We start from the raw sequence: 14246 nt of genomic DNA on the forward strand, positions 1-14246 counted from the left end.
CCCGGCTTTTGAGCAGAGGCCTGGCTGCGTCTGCAGTGGTGAGCTGGGCGGTAAACGAGCTGCACAGCAGAGGAGGCGGGACAAGCTGCGCATGGAGCCCATCACGTCATCCCCCACTGGGGCCCCACATGCCATTAAGAGGAGAAAATGAACCTTGGGGAAAGCTCAGTGGAATGAGCAAGCTGTTTCGAGCAGCTGCTGAGTGCATACCCCATTTGTGTTCTCTGCATAAGATCTTCAAGTCAGTGATCACATCTACATTTCCAGGGAAAGAGGTTTTCTTCCTTTTGCATGTAGAAATAGAAAGTGAGGGAAAGGCTATCTAGATTTTTCTCCTGCACTTTAGCATAAGGATAAAAAATAATTTGAGACTGGCTAGAAGAAAGGACTGAAGGGAAACTCACACATACAAACATCCCCCCAACAGGGCATGAAGAGGAAAATTGGGAAGTTTTTTTGCAACTAACTACTTACTTTCTTTTCACAGTTTCTGTCTAGCAAAGTAGTGGTGCATGCTTGAGTGTGATAACACCCAAAAGACTGGAAGTTTTGGGGACCCCGAAGGCCCTCGAAACAGGAAGAAGGAAGAAGGGTTAACAGCCTAGATACACAAGTCTTTTCTAAACAGTTGACGATGAAAAATTGGAAAAACTTCACATTTTAAAACCACAATATTTATTTTGCCACAAGAATCCACCGTATCAGTTACCAGTGGATAGGAAAATATCCCTACTCTACTCCCATGATAAAACTTCCAATTCCCGTTTGTATGAATGCGGCTCATCTCTGAAGCTAACTATTCGTTTTCACTGGACAACTGAAATCCTTCTGCAGCCATGTACCTGAAACCCTCGTACCACCGGGAAAAGCTGAATCTCAATAAAGCATTTCTGGGAATCATCGTTTCTTAGTGCTGCTGTTTCCGCCACCGGGTTTGCTGAAGCTCCGGCTCATGTGAGGGAAGTGCAGAGTTGGGGTTCGTTCTGTGGGACCATACAACCCCAAACTCCTGGCAGTGGCTGACTTTCGCAGCGGCTTGACGCTGGGGAAGGGGTTGAAGATGGGAGTCTTCGGTTGGCTGCCTTGGGGAGCTCTGCTGGTGGCTTTGTTTTCTCCAGGGATATCAGGCTGCTCTGGGAAGTGCTGCAGGCAAGGTGGGTGTCCCTGGGGCTCCACGGCGGCAGCGGCGGAGGCAGCAGCAGCCCCTGGGTTCAGTTCCAAGGCTCCTAATTTCACCTGGACCGCAGACACATCATTGTCTCCAAACACCGGCTCCGGAGACTGCCCTTCGACAGTCCTTGCTGTGCTGCCTTCCGCACCGCCACCTCCTCTTCCTGTGGTCGCTGCACAACTGGAAGAAAACGCCTCTGCTGCCCCCAGGCGGTTAGCCTTGCAGCCCTCATTCTGTTCTTCTATCAGCCCAACGGTGTCCCCGCAGCCTGGCTGATTCTTGGTCCTTGTCATGTTCTTCTTGTGGACTCGGATGTGAGTTCGCCATGGAGAGTTCAGCTTCGACCTAAGGTCTTCGTAGGGGATAGGAGACAGTTTGCCTCCTGAGTGACCAGGGATGTGAATGACAGCATTCCTGGAGGCTCTGTTTGACATTTTCATCTTCTTTCCTAAAAGAAGGTGGTTTATAACTGGAGAGTTGTTTACCTGAGACGGGAGAATGCTGGTCACTGGTCCTTTGTCTGAAAGAAGCATTGAAAGGGTGTGTGAAATGTACCCCAGAGAAGCAAAACACACACCTCCCATAACCAGAATCACACAGAGATTGTCCGCATACCCTCTCCCCGACATTCCCCAGGTACTGGTGGAGTCATGTGACTGAAGGCAGCAAAAACTGAATTCCAACCGAGAGCCTGGGGCACCTATTCCCTCCTCTTCAAAGAGGCAGAGACCAGGGGCTGAGGGTGCAAGAAGGAACTGGACTGTGACCCCTCATGACTCAACAGAGCCCTGACGATGTTCCCCGGAGATTTTGTCTCTGAGAAGCAACCTCAGAGGTCTTCTTTCCAGAAAATTTTGAAGATGTTTTAAAAGTAATAAGTCAAACACTACGACCATATGGATTATCGGCAGTTGGTTTCTGCGAGGTAGGAAAAGAACGCACTGTGTATTATGAAGTGAGACACAACAAAATGAGAGCAGTGATGAGAATTTGGGGAAAACACAGCAAAATTGCAGCTATCTAATGTCTGGTCCCAGGGATGAGAAAGCACATGCCCTCCATGGACTTGGAAAGCCAGTCGAAAACTGGAAATCTTCAAAAGCTTTGTTCTCCTGGAGGACACTGTTGGCAGTATTGTTGCCCTCCTCCTGAGGCCATGGCGGGCCCCTACACTGTGAAGCTTAAACACACTTGGCCCCAGAGACAACAGCAGCAAGCAGGAGCAGGGAGAAGGTTCCGCCCTCTCTGAGTAACCTTCCCTCCGACATCCACATTGCCCCGCTGAGCTTCCTTCTGTACTTCTCCACTGCTGTCTTCTACCTCTGGTCACACACCAACCCTCAGTGAAAGAGCTGACAACCGTCTCCTCTCACCCCGTGTCCCACCACCTCCTTCGGTGACTACTGTCTCAGTGACAAGGCCTCATAGTTTCTCAGCCTTCCCAGTTCCATCCTAAACCTTACCCCCTGGATCTACATGACACGGAAAACACTCAACTCTGATATTCTTCTCTTTGCTCCTCCAGCTCTCAGACTCTCATTTGAACTCTGCCGGGAGCTGGACTTCAGTTCCTTGATTCTTGACCCTTGGAACTTGAGACTTTGTTTCCTTCATCCCTCCATCCTCTAGGGACTCTTGTCTAGCTTTGGCCCACTGAAACGCCCACCCTGGTGGCTGCATGGCTGCTAATTTGGACGCTGCCTCCCCAGCGACCACACATTCTGGCATCCCTCTCCCTCTGTCACACATGCCTGGCAAAACCCCAACCTGGATCCCCAATCCATGTTCTCTTTTCCAAAAGGGAGCTGCTAAAAGCTACAGGGGGAGAAAAATCACATGGCCACGTGGATTGATAGCCCTTTGAATTCAGAGCTTCCTATTTAGTTAGGTCCTTGATGCTGCTGAACGATCTTTTTCTTTCACTCTGCCATTCCTTTCAACAGCCTATCCAAATCTCCATTATTCTCTTTAAGCTCCTACTCAACCCTCAACTTACTCCCAAGAAAAGAACTTTTGCTCCAATTTCTCCATGAAAACAGAAGCTATCAGGTCTGAATGACCTCAACTTCCTGCCCTCTGTAAACTTCAACCAGCTTCCTTGCCACCTTCCTGTAAGTCTCAGAAGAGATGGTCTGTTTCATCTAGCTCAAGTTCAGTTTCCACCCGTGCTGCTAATCCTGTCCCATCCCACCTCCTCTAACACCTTTCAACTCACTGTGTGGTCCCCACCCAGCAGTGGTGACATCACCTAATGGCTTGTTGAAAATGCATAACCTCAACCCCACCCTAAATCTACCAAAACAGGCTCTTCATTTTAACAGATTCTGAAGTGATTCCTATGTACAGGGAAGTTTGAGAAACAATGCTCTAGAATAATCTCTCTCTAAAAATGACCAAATAAACCATGATCTAGAGCAGGGGTTGGCAAACTTTTACCATCAAGGACCAGATTATAAATATTTTAGCAACTGTAGTATAAAACACGTTATAAACAACATGTAAACAATGGTCAGGCCTGTATTCCAATAAAACTTTATTTACAAAAACAGGCAGCAAGCAGCATTTGGCCTGTAGACCACAGTTTGCTGACTCTTGACTAGAGAACAAAGCACTGAGCCAATTTAGCACCCAATGGTGACCGTTCACTATGTCACCCAAAGACTTACACAGTACAGTTAAAAAGGGACTACACAAAGGATTAGAACACAGGGATTCTAGCGCTGGCCTGGCCACTCGCTATAGCTACACAGTCCTGGACAACTGCTAAACCTTCCTGAATCACCCTTCCTCGCCTTTTAAAAGGATGTGAGAGTACCTGTCCTTGCCTCCCTCACAGATTTGCTTTAAGGACCAAATGAGGACATGTACGTGCCAATGCTTTGTAAATTAAAGTGCTGTAGCTGTCAGTTTATTTTGTGGTTGCTTTCTTAATGATTCAGGATAAAGTACACATCTTTAAGAAGCTGCCCTCCATCCCTGAGAAGTGGGACATAAAATCAGTTTTTGTGCAAGATCAGTCACATGCTCACAAGCCTCTTAAAGACATGTCCGATTTATATTTTGGGCAATTCTGAACAGGTATCATTCTCATTAGAATTTCACTTAGAACAAGCCAAATCAATTCCAAAATTAGCATATATGAAACAACAAAGCAGATTGTTCACTGGAATTTTTGGAATTAAAAAGAAAAAGAAGCTTGACAATCCTTGGAAAAGAGCATTTCCAACTGCATTACAACCATCCTCAGTGAAGTCCTGAGACACTGCTCACCCCGCAACAAGGCGTAGTAATGGCTTTCTCCTTTTTCTGGGACCACAACATCTGTTACATTACCTCCTGGAAGACTAATGGATAGCTTAATTTCTTGATGTGCAGATCACTAAATGCTATTTTCAAATGCCTGGAATTTCAGAGGCAATAGCTCCCAAACATCTCAAGTCCAAGGATTGTTTGGCTTTACAACATTCTAATCATTTATAAAACCCGTCTCCATAAGCACACACAGCAAAGATGTGTTTAATACCATCCATTGCCTGGTCCTTGGGACCTAAAAAGAACCCATGGTCTTTTTCTTCTTCAAAGCCTGATAAAATAAAATTAAAAGTGAGATGTTAAACCTGCTATCACCTCGTGCCAGCTGCCTTTGTGGATGCTGAGCTGCAGGAAGTGGTAATCCCGAGGCCATCCTAGGAATATTTGTTCTTCCTTTCACAAGCTGAACACAGAGTTGAAATGGGTTCAAAGAATCACATTACCTGCTCTGATGTACACCTGATGCACCTGCTGCTGCTGCTTCTTTTTAATCCGAGAATACTGCCGCTTCAGCGCGCTGATGTCTGTGGTCATGCGCTCCATCATCATACTGTTAAAGGCTGCATGGTATTCGCTTCGACAGGAATTAATTGCTCCTGGGCTCAGCTCCGCAATGTTATTAGATCTCAGACTCTGCTCTTCATTTGGTTCTGTGCTCAAGGGAGGAGACGAGGAGGCGGTGTCAGTGGAGGAGAACGGAACTAAAGGGGAACAGATTGCACTATAACCCAAAGTTGCATCATAATCTCCAGAAAATTCTAAACCACATAAAAAAATGTACACTAGAAATTGTCTAGTGCTTGTTTTAATTTAGTCCTGGAAGTATTTCTGCATTTTCTTATTAGCCTAACTGTGGGTCTGAAATAAGCAGTGTGGGCTCACTGTTTGATTTTATTACCATTTTCTTCATTATATAGACATAAGATTGTTTCTAGGAAAAAAAATCACTGTTTTCTTAAATGCCCTAGGAAAAGTATTACTCTGGATGTCAAGTCATTGTTCAGGTTTCCATATAAATGCAGGAAGATTTATAAGGGATTGATAGTTTGTAGAGTTTAATCTGTCATTAAAAGTGAGTTTTTAAGTTAAAAGCATCAACACATTCTATGAAATTATCAAAACTTCAAGACACTCTACCACTAGAAGTGAATGTTTTTATTCATTTAACACAACTTCCTGACCATATACTGTGTGTGTTACGTCTGGTGTGGTTTCTGTTCCTGTGACGCCTACAACTAGCGGATTTGCCCCTGAAATAAAACTGAGGTAGCATGTAAGCGAGAGAAACGAGAGCTGTGTGAAAGGGTGCTCACAGGCTGCACAGGCAGGGGGCACCAGAGACTGCTCTGGCCCAGTGTGTGAAACTGGCCTGGGGCCGGGCTCAAAGAGAAAGATTATCAGGGATTCCAACTATTCTAATAACCACTGAAAGTGTTATTCAGAAGGCTAAACATCTGATAAGTTTACTTCTTTTTTTTGCTGGAAACACTTGTGCAAAGAGAAGAAAATTAAAAGGGGACCGGCACATCTGAACTTAAGTAAAACCAACTAAAAGACCAATGATGACAGTTCGGAGAAAGTGATCATGTCATCCTGCAGCACAGAACTCGTCCTGCAGCACAGAACTCCACAGAAAGAAGGTCGGGGGAAATGGGGTGCAGGCTCAGGCTTCAGAAATGCAGGTTCAAAAATTTTGGAGTTAAAATCTACATCGATCCCATGGCTAGAAACCAAAAGCTGAAATCCAGGCAACAAGAGAGATGGTAGACGGCACTAGGAAATCAGTAGGGCTCTTGTTGGGTTCACATTTTTAAAAGCCTTTTAAAAAGATGAGAGGAAAGTACTTACCGAGGACATGCACACAAGAGTATGAACGCAAACCACAAAACAGGTTAAAATTCAAAAGAAGCTAAGGCTTAGGGAAAACACCTAACACAAAAAGATGAAGAAGATAAAGGAGACAAAGAAAAAGTTGAAGAAGAAGACAGCAATAATGACAGCAACGAAGCAGAAGAGGAGGAGGAATTAAAATGAAGAAAGAAGATGGAGACAGAAAAAAGACAGCAATGATGACAATGATGAAGAAGCGGAGCAGAGGGAGGAGGAAAAAGAAGATGAAGATGAAGAAGAAAACTCCTAAGGAATGAAAATGAGAAGACAGCCCCATGACTTTGAGAAGGTAGTATAAAGTTAGCAGATGATGGACAAGGCAAAGGTGTCTGACATCTGTTTTGTTTCTGTCCCCTTTTTAGCAAGGAGAATGGTCTACACACTGAAGACCTAAAATAAATTTCCCAAGGGAAGAACTGCCACTCAAGATGGGAAAGAACACAGTGACAGACCATCAAACTGCTGCAAAAGAGTTCATTACCAACAATGCCTAGACCACAGGAAATCTGTTCTGTGCAAGAAAAAAACAAAGATAACCTGGCATTTGATTCAGAGCACCACATTTCACAGGGGGCACTACCAAACTGCAGGACATTTAGAAGTGAGTTTGTAGAATATTAACAGTTCTGAAAGTCATATCTTATGAGAAATGCTTAAAGAAAGTCTAAACTTGGGCTGTGGAGAAAGCTTTCAGGGACATGATGGCTGTCCTCAAAGATCTGAGAAGCAATCCAGCCGAAAGGGAAGTAGACTCATTCTGTTTTTTTCCAAAAACACAAACTGTTAATAGAAGTAAAGGTGGAGGTTATCTCTTTGCAACTGGAAACCATGGGCTAAGTGGAGAAATCTAACAGGATGTTTTATGAAACAATGAGTTTCTTGTCACTCAGATCCAAGCACAGGCCACCACAATGTTTTAGATTCAGAGGGTATTTCTATACTGCAAGAGAAGCCAGTCTAGAGTGAATTCAATTAAACTCAAACAGAATACAGTAAGCATCTATTATATTCTAGGTTCTGCCCTAAGGAGCTGAGCATGCAAAGTTGAATCAGATGAGTGGGGCAAAGTCACCATAAAAAATAAATGTATTATGCAGGCAACATACAACACAGAGAGATCCTACTAAATGATAAAGTGACAGAAAGGATTCTTTTAATAAATACCTTTAATACAGGTAACCAGTTCAGGACACAATAGGAATTTATAGCACACAAAAATAACATCCCTGCTACAGTGAACTAACACACTACGACCATCTAAATAGACAGCCACCCTTTACCTTTAACTTGCTTTTGGTACTTCTGCAGTTCAGGTGCCAGGAGCCCACTGAAAGGTCCAAGACACCCCACGGCATTAGCAATAGCGTCTTCATCATCTGGGTCATTCTCTTCATCACTGTCTCTGACCTTCCCATGTCGTCTTGGAAAACATAAAGAAAAATAAATATTCAAAAAAAATACTGGCATTAAAAAAATAAGTCATATAGTCATGTGGTTTAAATGACATATATAATTTGTATATGTAAAAAGTCTCTCTCTCATTGCCATCCAACTTCTGCCCAGCTGCCCCACCTAATACCCACATGTGAACACCACTAGCTTCTTACTCTTCAGTTTCTTTATGCATGGGGAAAAATATGACTATATAGTCTTACTTTTCTCCTTTTTTGTATAAATATTGTTAGCATGCTGTATACACTCCTCTACACCTTGCTTTTATTCACCTGAGAACTCTCTCCATATGTGTAGAGACCTTCCTCATCCATTTTTGTTCAGCTGTACTGTACTGCATGTTTGTGGCTCATTTTAGGGAACCACGCACTCACGATGCACACTTGAGTGGTTTCGATATTACACCATTATAAACAAGGCTGCAATCAATAACCTATACATCCTGTGTTTTGCATGTGTACAACTATATCTGTGGAATAATTCATAAAGGCAGAATTGCTGGGTCAAAGAATATATGCATTACTAATTTTGGCAAATACTGCCAAATTGCCTGCCACAAATCCCGTAGTAACTAACTTCTCACCAGCAATGTCTTTGTTTCCCTATCACCTTATCAAGAGAGTGCACATCAACCTTTTGAATTTTTGTTAAGCTGATTGATAAAATAACAGAATCTCAATTGAGTTACATGCTAAATTTCTCTTAGTACAAGTGATGTTGCTTTTTACATAAACTACCTAGTCTCATCATTTTTCAGTTAGGTGGAACATTATCTATGAGAAAGCTCAGTTACAAATATTTTACTGTCTGCTTTGGATGTTCTATTTTGTTCTGTTTTGTTTTCAGTCACACAGAAAATTCTTTTTAAAGTACTTAATTTTTTTCCTTTATTTTTTTATTTTGAGTCCACTATTAAGACCTTCCCAGTTCTGAAGAACTAAAGATATTCTTCCACATTTTCTTCTGCTAATTTTATTTCATTTTTTCTTTTTTATCTTTATTGTATTTTTTCCATTACCATTTAGTCCCCTTATGTACCCCTCCCTCCAGCAATCACCTCACTGTTGTCCACGTCCACGAGTCCTTTTTCCTTTTTGCTCAATCCCTCCACCCGCTAACCTCCCCCACCATGAGCTGTCATCTGGTCTCCATCTGAGTCTGTCTCTGTTCTGCTTGTTACTTCAGTTTACTCATTACATTCCACATATGAGTGAAATCATATGGTATTTATCTTTCTCTGACTGGCTTATTTCACTTAGCATAACATTCTCCAGGTCCATCCATACTGTCGCAAAGGGTAAAATTTTCTCTTTTTTATGGCCAAGTAGTATTCCATTGTGTAAATATCCCATAGTTGTTTTATCCACTCATCTACTGATGGACCCTTGGGCTGCTTCCATATCTTGATGATTGTAAATAACACTGCAATGAACATGGGGGTGCTTATGTTCTTTCAAATTAGTGTTTTGGGTTCCTTCAGACACATTCCCAGAAATGGGATCACTGGGTGAAAAGGGACATCCATTTTTAATTTTTTGAGGTATCTCTATACCGCTTTCCATAGTGGCTGCACCAGTCTGCATTCCCAACAACAGGGAAAAAGGGTTCTCATTTTTCCACATCCTCACCAGCACTTGTTTGTTAATTTATTGATGATAGCCAGGTGAGAGATGGTATCTCATTGTGGTTTAATTTGCATTTCTCTAATGATTAGTGACACTGAGCATCTTTTCATGTCTATTAGCCATCTGTATGTCCTCTTTGGAGAAGTATCTATTCAGGTTCTTTGCCCATTTTTCAATTGGGTTGTTTTCTTGGTTTTGAGTTTTGTCAGTATTTTATAAATTTTGGATATTAACCCCTTATCAGATGTATTGGCAAATATGTTCTCCCATTCTGTGGGCTGCCTTTTTATTTTGTTGATGATTTCCTTGGCTGTGCAAAAACTTTTTAGTTTGATGTAGTCCCATGTGTTTATTTTTTCTTTTGTTTCCCTTGCCTGGGGAGATATAATCAATAGGAAATTGCTATGAGCAATGTCCTAGATTTTGCTGCCTACGTTTTCTTCTAGGATTTTTATGGTTTGGGGTCTAATACTTAAGTCTTTGATACATTTTGAATTTATTCTTGTGGTATAAGATGGTGGTCTGGTTTCATTTTTCTACACACATCTGTCCAATATTCCTAATACTATGTACTGAATAAACTATCTTTAGTGCATTGTATGTGCTTGCTTCCTCTGTCAAATATAAATTGACTATAAAGGTGTGGGTTTATTTCTGGGTTCTCTGTTCTGTTCCACTAATTTACATGTCCATTTTTATGCCAGTACCAGGCTGTTTTGATTACTATGGCCTTAAACAGTATCGTCTGACATTAGATAGTATGATTCTTCCAACTTTGTTCTTCTTTCTCAGGATTGCTGTTGCTATGTGGGGCCTTTTGTGGTTCCATATAAATTTTTGAAATATTGGTTCTAGTTCTTTGAAATACATCACTGGAATATTATAGGAGTTGTGTTGAATGTATATTGTTTGGGGTAGTATGGACATTTTAATAATGTTAATTCTTCCTATCCATGAACACAGTATGTGTTTCCACTTATTTGTATCCTCTTCAATTTCTCTCTTCAGTGTCTTATAATTTTCCATACACAGGTCTTTTACATCCTTGGTTAGGTTTATTCCTAGGTATTTTATTCTTTTTGAAATAATTATGAATAGGATTTTTTTTTTATTTTTCTTTCCCTTAGTTTGTTATTGGCATGTAAAAATGCAACTGATTTCTGGTTATTAATTTTGTATCCTGCTACTTTGCTGAATTCATTTACCAGTTCTAATAGTTTCTTGGTGGAATCTTTAAGGTTATCTATGTACAGTATCATGTCATCCACAAATAAAGACAGTTTTATTTCTTCCTTTCCAATTTGGATGCTTTTGTTTCTTCTTCTTATCTCATTGCCGTGGCTAAGACTCCCAGTACTATATTGAATAAGAATGGTGAAAGTGGATATAACCATTTCATGTTATCCAAAATATTTAAGGTCTTTTCACTTTTTAATTTTTTTTTTGCTTTTGCTGCTCTGCCTGATTGTTTTTTCTACCTTGTCTTCCAAATCACTGATTTGATCTTCTGTTCGTCTAACCTATTGTTTATTCCTTCTGCTGTACTATTTATTTCAGGTATTGCATTCTTTATTTTGACTGGTCCTTTTTCATGGTTTCTATGTCTTTTTCCATGCTGTTGAGAATCCTTCTAATCATTACTATAAACTCTCTGTATGATAAATTGCTTGCCTTCACTTCAACTAGTTCTTCTAGAGGATTCTCTTGTTCTTTCATTTGGTGTCTATTTCTTTGTCTTCCCTATTTGGCTGCTGCTTTGTATTTTCCAACTTAGTTGTTAAACCAATCAAACTGTGATCAGCTTAAGCACCACATTTTGGGGCAGAATAATTCCTGCATGCAGGACTATTGCTTCCCCTCAGGCTGATGCCACTTGGACAGGAGTGCTCTCTGCCTGAGAGAGATGGCTTCTGCAGTGTGGGGAATGAGTCAGCACAAAGATCCTGGTGGCTGTTCCTTCAGTTCTCTCCCCAGAGCCACCAAGCCCAGACTCTCCTCAACTGTCTGTAGTCCCTTGTGTCCTCGCTCTGCCAGAGCCCAGAGTAAGTGGCTGCAAACGAAATTTTGTGTGTTGGCCCTTTAAAAGGCTCTCTGAGTCTCCAGCCATCTTTCACTGGCAGAGAGAAACATTGCTGCTTTTCATTGCTGGATGTTATCTGGGTTCCTTTATGGCTCTGGTGCTATAGGCTGGGGGGCCCAGCTTGGGACTGAGACCCCACATTTCTCAGGGGGAACCCCCTGGCTGCTGAAATATCTGGAACTTCAGCTGCCACCTGTCAGAGCCCAGCCAGCCCTCTTGCGCCTCCTCCACACTCCCTGTCAGCCCAGCTGTGGTGAAGTGGTTTCTTCTGTCTGTCCGTGGTTGTCAGGCTCTTCCCAGCTAGTGCTCAGTTCATTATTCAGAATGATTTCTCTACAACTTAACTGTAATTCCAGACTGGTCCTGGGAGGAGGTTCATGTGGCTTTCACCTACTCCTCTGCCATCTTGGAACTTCATATGTTCATTTTTGTCCATTTAGTTCTTTCATCTATATAAAATGTATCCTGATATATGATGTGAAAGAAGACTCTAATTTCTTTCTTTCCAGATTAGGTCTCATTAACACCATTTACTAAATAATATATCTTTTCACTATTGATTTGATATGCCAAGTTTTCTATTCTAAATTCCTGTATGTATATTTGTCAATTTCTGGTCTTTACAGTAATTTAAATTAGCGCATCTGTCTCTTCACGTACCAGCTCTACACTATTTTAATTATTGGGATTTTTAATATTTGATATTTTAAAATAAGTTGCAGGATTGTTAAATGTGCTTCAATTTACATTCTAATTTTCCTTAGAAAGTATACTTTTAAAAATCACTCTCTTGAGTTTAAATCAACACCTTAAAAACACAGGTTTTAAGTACCAAACTACTTTGAATATATTTCTAAGGCATAACAACTATTAAGTTACAATAACAAATTAAGGTATTAAGTCTTCTATTATGAAAACAAGAGGGGAAAAAAAGTGACTTTACCCAGAAATGGAGGTGGGTTTAACTGTAGCTGGGAACGGTGTAATGTTGTAGGTATATTTTTCCCTCAACTCTGCCAACTGTGGGAAAGGGAATGGAGCCATCGAATAAACAGTCTGAAAAACAAAAGCAAAAATGCCAAGCCTGAAATGGAGGGCTTAAATAGCTCTTATCAATCCTAGAAAGACATTATGATTTCAGTGTGAAAGGGGAAATACTGCTTCCTACACAGAGAGTGGAAAGATTGTACTTTCCTATCTGTTTTAAAGAAACACAGAGAATACTGATAAACACAATAATGAGTTCTCTAATCAAGCCGGGTGGGACTGGGCATTTCAGCTGGTGAGCACGGGTGGGCAAATGGGGCAGTGTGACTTCTTGCTGCCCGTTTCCGGGGTGGCTGATTCAGAAACCCACAGCTCCCTTCTTTAATAAAGAACCCATCGATGTTCTTCATATAGAGCGCTTGTTTTTCAAAGTTTTGTTTGATCACTTTTATAGAGATTTAATGTCAGCCTGCTGGATAAAATTAAATCTCGTGGTTGATCCGGTGATCAACGGCACATTTTCTCCAAAAACACCACCTTTTCAAATGTCTGTAAATTGGTGCTAAGTGAAAATTGTTAGCTGTTATTTTTTTTTAAAGTGACAGTGTAAAGCACAGGCTGTTAAACATCTATAAATAAAAATGAGAAAAACACCTGCACTTCATCTAGAATTTCACAATTATATGTCATTCTATCAGCAGGAAGAAAGTAATCTTATTTGCTCTCTTAATTTTATTGAAATTTAATTGCACCAAAATTATATTTTTTCTTCAATCCTTACAGTTCTTTTTTTTAGATTTGTCCCTTTTCTGTTTTTATTTTTAAAATATTTTATTGTTTATACTGTTACAATCATCCCAATTTCCCCCCCTTAGCGTTCTCTCACCCAGGCCTGCTCCCTCAGGCAATCCCCACACGGTTGTCCATGTCCACGGGTCTTGTATGTATGTTCTTTGGCTAATCCTTCTTCTTTCATCCAGTCCCCACCTTCTCCCTCTAATAGCATCTGCTTTAAAACTATGAAAGTACTTCTTTTTTTTTAATTGTTGTTGAAGAACAGTTGTCTCTATTTTCCCACCACCATTGTCCCCTGCCCCACCCTGTTGGGAGATCAGGACAGCTACACGCAAAAGAATGAAACTCGACCACCAACTTACACCATACACAAAAATAAACTCAAGATGGATAAAAGACTTAAATACAAGTCATGACACCATAAAAGTCCTAGAGGAGAACATAAGCAGGAAAACCTCAGATATTCCACACAGCAATATTTTCACTGATATGTCCCCTAGAGCAAGGGACATAAAGGAAAGAATAAACAAATGGGACTACATCAATCCTTAAGGTTCTCATTCATCAGAAAACATATGTTTATCACACTAACTTTCATTTCTCCCAGGAAGCTTTTAAATACCCTGACATTTTCCAGGGGAATATTTTAAAATGGTATTTTTTCATTCCAGCAGGAGAGGGTTCCTAAAGACTTAGAGGAGACATTGAATGTTTGCATGGGTACGTATGGAGAGGAGGCTTCTGAAAGGGGCTCTACTGCGCTGCCAGTTTACTTCATAGACCAGAGCCACCTCTGGGACCGCCCGCTGCAGTTTGATTCTAAACAGCCTGCACACTGACTGTCCCCAAACAGATATAAAGTATCCATTTATAAATCTTTCTGTACCATCCCAAGATTCTGAACAAGTAAGTGTTGGCTAAAATTCTTTCCCTT

The 14246-nt window shown here is 41.1% G+C and overlaps 1 protein-coding gene across 4 annotated transcripts in view; it reads right to left on the bottom strand.

Moving 5' to 3' along the window:
* Positions 1-652: 652 nt before the first annotated feature.
* The window catches only part of TBC1D30 (TBC1 domain family member 30), a 78012-nt gene continuing 64418 nt past the window's right edge, over positions 653-14246 (bottom strand). For 2 of the 4 annotated variants that reach the window (XM_045829871.1, XM_045829873.1), the window contains 5 exons: positions 12474-12586; positions 7654-7793; positions 4927-5133; positions 4695-4754; positions 653-1691 (listed from right to left, as the gene is read on the bottom strand). In XM_045829871.1, the coding sequence (XP_045685827.1) occupies positions 898-1691; positions 4695-4754; positions 4927-5133; positions 7654-7793; positions 12474-12586 (1314 nt within the window). In that variant the 3' untranslated portion in view covers positions 653-897. The remainder of the gene's footprint in view (positions 1692-4694; positions 4755-4926; positions 5134-7653; positions 7794-12473; positions 12587-14246) is intronic. The other 2 variants (XM_045829872.1, XM_045829874.1) reach the window with 1 other exon arrangement.

This window comes from Phyllostomus hastatus, unplaced genomic scaffold, assembly GCF_019186645.2.
Source record: "Phyllostomus hastatus isolate PE091 unplaced genomic scaffold, TTU_PhHast_1.1 phas_scaffold_93, whole genome shotgun sequence".
Lineage (NCBI taxonomy): Eukaryota > Metazoa > Chordata > Mammalia > Chiroptera > Phyllostomidae > Phyllostomus > Phyllostomus hastatus.